This window comes from Bos javanicus, chromosome 7, assembly GCF_032452875.1.
Source record: "Bos javanicus breed banteng chromosome 7, ARS-OSU_banteng_1.0, whole genome shotgun sequence".
Lineage (NCBI taxonomy): Eukaryota > Metazoa > Chordata > Mammalia > Artiodactyla > Bovidae > Bos > Bos javanicus.
Genome location: NC_083874.1, coordinates 34,387,023 through 34,395,187, shown reverse-complemented (window position 1 = coordinate 34,395,187; position 8,165 = coordinate 34,387,023). Strand labels below are relative to the sequence as shown.

Genomic DNA, 8,165 nt, shown 5'->3' with positions numbered 1-8,165 from the left:
GCCTTTGCTTCTTTGTCAAAGATCAGTTGAATATAGATCAGAGCCTGTTTCTGCATTCTCTATTCTGTTCCACAGATCTATTTGTCTGTTCTTTCCCCCAAACCACACTGTCTTGATTACTGTAGCTTTATAGTAAGTCTTGAAATCAGATAGCATTAGTCCTTCAACTTTGTTTTTCTCTTTCAATTTTGTTCTGGCTATTCTGAGTATTTTTCCTCCTATAAAAATTTAGAGTCAACTTATCAATACCCACAGAATAACTTCTGGGATTTTGAATAGAATAGGCCCTCTACTTCATTCTGTCCCAGAGTCAAATGCTTTCAAGTTCCTCCTGGCTAAACAAAAATGCCTGCTGTTGTCTTCCTCATGGGTTCTTTCCCTTTCAAAATTACTTCTCTTGACTTCTGCTTCCCTGCTAATGAAAACTCCAATAGGTGTTAGAAGAGCCATGACCTGATATACATGACTTACTGCTAGTTCCAAAACATTCCTAGAAGTATTTCCTTTTCACCAAGTGAATATCTTGATACACTTGATACACAGACTGGCTGTGTATCAAGGAGTTTTCTAGCTGGACCTGTATATTTTGCCTTTCAACAAAAGTTGGCCTTTACAGTCTGGGTGTTGGGTCAAGGTAGGGAGGTAAGCTTTCCTTCCATCTTGAGGAAGGGGAGAAGAAAACTATTCAGGGAAGATGGTTCTTTCTGCCAAAGGCTCACTGAAGACCCAAACTTTAAAAAGTCCTGTCTCTTCTCACCTTGTCAGCTAAGGAATAGCAGATCCTGACTGAACTCTCTCTGGGCTTCAGGGAGCTTTGGAGAACACTTACAGGGCCTTTGTAGCCTAAGAGATCTGAGTTCAAATCTTTGGATGGCAATATGACCTAAATCTAATATGACCTTGGGCAAGTTATTTGAGTTCAGAATTCTTCATTTGTAAAACAGAGATATTAACCCTTACAGCATCCTTGAGCTTGAAATGAGATAGAATACCTGTTATAGAATCTGATGTGCTGTACTTAGTTGCTCAGTCATGTCTGACTCTTCATGACTCCATGGACTGTAGCCTGCGAGGCTCCTCAGTCCATGGGGATTCTTCAGGCAAGAATACTGGAGGGGGTTTCCAGGTCTTCCTCATTACAGTGTAGAATGGGTATTTAATAAACAGTAGCTTTTATACACGGAGAAGGCAATGGCACCCCACTCCAGTACTCTTGCCTGGAAAATCCCATGGACAGAGGAGCCTGGTGGGTTGCCATCTATGGAGTCGCACAGAGTCGGACACGACTGAGCGACTTCACTTTCACTTTTCACTTTCATGCATTGGAGAAGGAAATGGCAACCCACTCCAATGTTCTTGCCTGGAGAATCCCAGGGATGGGGGAGCCTGGTGGGCTGCCGTCTATGGGGTCGCACAGAGTTGGACACGACTGAAGCGACTTAGCAGCAGCAGCTTTTATACATAATTGCCCTTATCTATGGGTAGAAAACCCTCCAGTTGAGCAAGCAACGGTGAGCCAGTAGCCAGTAGTATTTAATGGCTATATTCAAATTTTAGAGGTATTGGAACTAATTTTTCTATAGTAACAGTATTATAAATGATGGCTAGGGTCCTGTAGCACTGTTCAACTATCTATTTAACCTGTAATATTCCTGATGGATTTTTCTATAGCAAGGTTACTGCTGGCAGCACAGGAAGGTTTCTGGGACAGTCTATTATTTTTGAGACTTTTATGATAATGATATAAAAATGTTTACGTGCAATTCCAGTAACAGTCTTTGTTATAGAATTAGGGACTATCCGCCCTTTATCTATTAGGTGTCAACTATGGGATGGAAGCCCTTCTTGGTGGCTCCCATGGCACATGTCCTAGGAGGAAAGGGATTTATATCGATGAGTTTAGATGCTGGGAAAGATTGAAGGCAGGAAGAGAAGGGGACGACAGAAGATGAGATGGTTGGATGGCATCACTGACTTGATGGCCATGAGTTTGAGCAAGCTCTAGGAGTTGGTGATGGACAGAGAAGCTGCTATGCTGCAGTCCATGGGGTCACAGAGAGTCGGACACGACCGAGTGACTGAACTGAACTGAGGATGAGGGTAGCAGAGAGGAGGGGAATGAAGGGAATTTCAGTAAATAAGCTGGTGAGAAAGAGGCATGATTACTTCTCCATCTGAGCTGACTTCTTATATGCTCCTTTCCTTCCCCCACAAGAATCTCAGAGTTTAGCCTGTTTGCTTTTCTTTACACTGTCACCCCTCCTTAAGTCTGACAGAAGTCCTCCTTTCCCTTTAAGACTAGAACTGAAGAGAGCATAGACTTCTCTTTGGTCTGCCAGTCCTCAAAACCACAGTACTTTGATTTTCTAAGAGATTCTGCTGCTAGCAATAAGGCAAAATATGCAGAATTTTATTAAAGAAATACTTCCTTTTTCAGAGCCATCCTTCCTCTTTTGTTTCTTAGAAATAAAGCTGGAGAAAAAAAACTAAAGAAATTACAGGGGGGAAAAGGAATGAAAGGAACTAAAGGGAAAAAATAAATAAATAAAGGTACACAGCCTTTGAGTATTCAAAGGACAGAATGAGAAAATTCAATTACAGTCCAGGAAATAATTGGATTCAAGAATTCCCCTGGACTTCTTGTTAGGAGGTAGATTTGTGGCCTCTGGGCAGAAGGGGTAAGAGAAGGGAGGATGAAAGGCCGGCATATATTTTACCTTCATGTCTTGCATTCTTCCATTTCAAGTTGCATAAGAAGTTAGGACTGGATTTTGGATTGAATAGAGCTTTGTTAAGGGAGGTGAGTGACATTACTGGGTGATCTGTGAAGAGTAGTAGTTTGAAAGCAAAGAGCTTGTCTATGGACAATTCTCCAAGGTAGTTCTTTTTTTTTTCCAAGGTAGTTCTTTAGGGACTCTTTATATATATATATATGTAAGTCAGATCCTTCTATATTCATTCTTGTGTTCAACTATTAGTGGTATCTACTCTGTGCTGTGATAAATTCTGGGGACTCAGGGATACAATGTGTGTGTGTGCTGCTCAGTTGTATCCAACTCTTCTGTGACTCCATGGACTGTACCCCGCCAGACTCCTCTGTCTATGGAATTTTTCAGGCAAGAATACTGGAGTGGGTTGCCATTTCCTTCACCAAGGGATTTAAAGATGCTTGTGTAATCATCAACACGAAATGTTTTACTAATTAAGCTGAGTTATCATTCAGTACAATCACCATTTTGCACAGCAAAAACTATTTTGGAGATCATAGAATAGTAGAGGATCCTTCCTATACATTAGGGGTTGGCAAACTTTCTCTCTAAGAGCCCAAATAGTAAATATTTTGCTTTGCAGGATATATGATCTCTGTTGAAACTATTCAACTCTGCAGTTGTAGTGTGAAAGCAGTCATAGACCATAGCTCAATGCCTACGCATTGCTGTGTTCCAATAACATTTTACTTATGGACATAGACATTTCATATAATTTTATGCATCAAAAAATATATTTATTCTATTAATCTTTTTTCAACCATTAGAAAATGTAAAAAACATTCTCAGTTCAAGGGCTGGATAAAACCAGACATTAGGTCTTAGTTGTAGTGGAATGAACAGATATAGTACAAGGATTTACCTGTTTCATTGAAACAGTTCATCTGCTGTACATCAAAAATAGGGTGTTTAATGGGCAGCTTTTTTCTGAATAAGATGCAAAGGATTACCCTCACTTTTCATTAGTTGTTGTACTATCGTCCCATAGGTTCGGATACAGGCCAAGATGGCCTCAAAATATTTATGGCATTTCAGACATCACTGAAAAATTTTATTTGGACTGAGGTTTGACACTATATGGAACACTTTAGAAAAAATATGTCAAAAGGTTAGGTTTATTTAATAATAGTAATAATAATAATAGTCTTCCCTGTGGGGTAAAGACTTAACCTTCCACTGCAGGGCATGAGTTTGATCCCCTGTTGGGGAACTAAGAAGCCTCATGGCCAAAATACCAAAACTTCAAACAGTATTGTATCAAAATCAATAAAGGCTTTCAAACAGTCAAAAATCTAAAAAATATTAAGAATAACAAACATCTATTAAATTCTGCCTATGTGCTAAACACCGTGCTCATTTAATCTTCATGATAATCCTTTGAAGAATGTCTATTAATATCCCCACTTTACAGATAAGAAAAGTAAAGCACAGAGAGATTAAGTTACTTGTCTAAATGAGTAATTAGGGAAGGAGTCAAATTCCATCTATTTCTAGGATGAAGGAATTTAATAAAAACTAACAGATGTTTATCAGGAATAAAAATCAGCAAAAAATTGATGATAAACAAGTTAAACTTGCTAATTTTACAGATGAGGAAAACGGTCTTAAAGTTCATGAGACATTTTCCATGGTCATACAGCAAATGCGAGATCAAGAGTAGATCTCAGATTTCCTAACTACTAGGTCCCTTACTTTCTTTCATTCTTTTAATCTTTTATTACATACTTTTTAAAGTATGCCTTTTAAAACCAGAAAATAGGCAGAATAGAGCGAGTAAACATGTTAAACTTTGGGCTAGATACAGAATTTATATGAAACAGAGAAAAATCTTGATTTAAGATCTAAAATATAAAATTAACTTAAAGGCATTTTAAATAAAATCTGAATTAATAATTAAAAAACAAAATGTTACACCTCAATAAAATAGTATTTTTTAAGACAATTTAAATTTTAAATCCCTCCTTTTTATGAGGAGACTGGGATAAATAATGGAATTCATTTACATCTTTCAAATTTAAAAAAGGGAGATGGCTCTTTTAGACTTTTGTTAAAAATATTTTTTATTATAGTTGATTTACAATGTTGCATTCTTTTCTGCCCTATGGCAAAGTGTATCATTATATAAATACATATATCTACTTTTTAAAGATTTTTTTCTTAAACTTACTTTTAAAGTAAACTTTTAAAATGGCAAAACAAAGTATATGCACATTGCAAAACACAGGGAAAGCAAAAAAAAAATAATAAAATTACCAGTACTCTTCTCATCCAACTATTAGTGTGAAGAGTTTTTTGTTTGTTTTTACCACCAGAAAAGGGTATAAAAATCAAAATCGGTTTCAGTTCAGTTCAGTCGCTCAGTCGTGTCCCACTCTTTGCGACCCCCTGGACTGCAGCATGTCAGGCTTCCCCGGCTATCCACCAACTCCTGGAGCTTACTCAAACTCATGTTCACAGACTCTGTGATGCCATCCAACCATCTCATCCTCTGTCGTCCCCTTCTCCTCCCGCCTTCAATCTTTACCAGCATCAGGGTCTTTCCAGTCAGTCAGTTCTTCGCATCAGGTGACCTCTTTGTTTACTGGGAAGTTCTTATTTACATTCACTCTTTTACCCTTTACCGAACACCTAGATCGTAAAGTACACTTTGCGCTGGACACTGGGAATACACGACAGCTTGTGTCTTAAGGGGCTTACGATACATGGGCGGAGACAAAAACAGATGTTTATCAATACAAAACTTGTGTCAAAACACAATGAGTTGAATCTCACAGTTGAGATTATGACACTAATCACTTTGGAATTCTTAGATTTTTCCGAAATACCAGCTAAACGCAGAGCTGGTGCAGTATTATTATTACCACAACTTAAAAACGAATGTTAAGTTGAACTTTGGTGAAACACCTCATTTTAGCACTTGTCAAGTGTTTTCCTTTTTAGCGAAATGGAAACGCGCGTCTGGCCGGAGTTACTACTGTGCCGGTCAGAGAAGCCGCAGGGTAGTACCCATTCAGTAGTATTCGTGGGCCGCCCAGAGGAGCGGTGTTTGTTGGGACTTGTAGTTTCTACCAGGACTGAGGACACCGCAAGTGTATTTATAATGTACTTCTCCCTTTTAAGCTTTCTGGTCCAACAGTCAGAATAAGCCCTAACCTAAAGCATAATTTGACAGCCCTTAACCTTATCCTGGAAAATCCCACGGACGGAGTAGCCTGGTAGGCTACGCAGTCCATGGGCTCGCTAAGAGCCGGGCACGACTGAGCGATTTCACTTTCATGCACTGGAGAAGGAAATGGCAACCCATTCCAGGATTCTTGCCTGGAGAATCCCAGGGACAGAGGAGCCTAGTGGGCTGCCGTCGATGGGGTCGCACAGAGTCTGAAGCGACTTAGCAGCAGTAGCAGCAGCAACCTTATCCAAGGCTCTTTATGTTTTTACTAGGCTCCTGACGTTGAACATTCAAACGCACAGCGTCCCTCACAAACCTTTAAGACATTGGTCTATCCTTAGCAGTGGGTGGAGCCTTAGATGGGCTAGAGCTCGGGATTGGCCAACATCTCCCTGGAAGAGGCGTTTTCCTCTTGCTGTTCTGTCAGCCGTGGTAAAAAAAGTGATTCCTTTACTGCAGTATTCCTTTTCGCCCCGAGAATCTCGCGATATTTCGGCCAAAGGGACCTAGCGACGCGTAGGGAGCCGCCGAGGCCATTGGGGGTGGCGGGCACCGGAGCCTGCAAGGGCCAGGTCAGGTGGGGAGGGCGAGTGCGTGCTGCTTGCGACACTTGGGCTCGGTCCGGGCCAGCCACCCAGACCTCAGGGAAGTGTTGTGGACGGCGTGGCCCTCCCGGCCGGTGAGTCGGCCGGGGGTCGCGGCCGCTGGGTCGACCCAGAGCTTCACCTGGGCCCGCGTGGACTGTGACAGGTGCGCAGACGAGCGCGGCGCTCCGCCCGCTAGCTGGCCCGCCCCCTCCGGGCCTCACAGGCCGGGGCTCGGGATGAGCTGCGGGCCGCAGCTGAGCGGCTCTGGCTTCTGGCGCCTGTCGCTGCAGAACGGCCGCCGCCCGTGAAGGAAAGGGAGGGAAGCGACCGCTGACCCCGGGCATGAGCCGGACACGACGTCAGTTGCTGGACTGAGGCGCAGACATGAACCTGCACCAGGTGCTGACCGGGGCCGTGAATCCCGGCGATCACTGCTTCTCGGTGGGCAGCGTCGGCGACCAGCGCTTCACGGTGAGTGAGGGAGGCTCCCTCGTCGCCCGTGGCGAGTCCGCGCCCCTGAGTCAGCCGGTCTCGGCCCAGAGCAGCGGGCGGAGGCCCAGAAAACCTCGTCGCCCTTGCGGGGGTCCCCCACGTCCCACGGGGAGGTCCCCACTCTTTAGGGTCGGCAGACCTGGCCTTTGAGAACGGAGGCGGCAACAGCACTTTGGTCATTGAGCTACTTAATGTTTACAGAGACTACACTCGGAAGCTAGAATGTTTTGTAGGATATTTTTCAAGTTTTAATCTGACATCTTTGGGTTGGGGTGGTTTAACAATGTCGTTTCTGTGTAATGTGTGTGGGGGCTTTTTATTGTTCAAGTCCATAGGCTCTTAATTGTTAAGTTTAGAAATAGCTGGGATTAGTTTCATTTCTTCCTCTGAGTTAAAGTCAAGTTTTTGTAGTTATAAAGAGTGGGTGTCTTAAAAAAAAAAAAAAGTTAAAACAGTTACTAATTGTTTGCTGTCAACAACTAGCGCGTACAGTGCTTTTCATTTAGTTTTCTTTAAGTTCACTGGGAATAATTTTGGGAAGAGAAAACTATTTTTGTTAATGGTTCAGCCCTGCCATCCTTGCACTCAGTATTTGAGTGTAGAAGTCCTGGGAGACTTGTATTTATTTTAGATTGTTCGTATTAATTACCAAAAGTTGCATTACTGTTTTTCAGTAAAACTCCTCTTTCATTTCTAGTAGTTCCATGTTAAAGTTTAAATGGAAGTGTCGTATTTTTCATTTGTCTTCCCCAGATAGTGAAAGGAGGGCCCCAAACTTTTGCTTCTTACCAGAATATTGACATTTTCTTCCTTAACTATAATTTTTTAAAGAATTTTCTGTAGTTATTATAATGATTTCAAGCTTTAGATCAGTATTGCACATAATAGTCTATGTCTAAATATAGGGCTCATGATTTTTACTACAACTTGAATAGTTATTAAGCTATCTCTTAATAGTTGTGATTAAGTTACTTAATTTTGCATGTATAAATGAAGCAAATTGAACAGCTTAATAGATACCCCAGGTTTTCTTTTTATCCATTTTTGACTATTTTTTGTCATATTTGTCAGTCAATAAATAATAGAAAAGAACCCAGTAATCATTATTTAATATGGTGTAGTCACTTAGTACCTGAATTTGCTTTTAGT

At 41.4% G+C, this 8,165-nt stretch overlaps 1 protein-coding gene across 7 annotated transcripts in view; it reads left to right on the top strand.

Annotated features, from left to right (window-relative positions):
* The first annotated feature begins 6,908 nt into the window (after window positions 1–6,908).
* The window catches only part of DMXL1 (Dmx like 1), a 125,306-nt gene continuing 124,049 nt past the window's right edge, over window positions 6,909–8,165 (top strand). For all 7 annotated transcript variants that reach the window (XM_061422995.1, XM_061422994.1, XM_061422993.1 and 4 more), the window contains exon 1: window positions 6,909–6,995. In XM_061422995.1, the coding sequence (XP_061278979.1) occupies window positions 6,909–6,995 (87 nt within the window). The remainder of the gene's footprint in view (window positions 6,996–8,165) is intronic.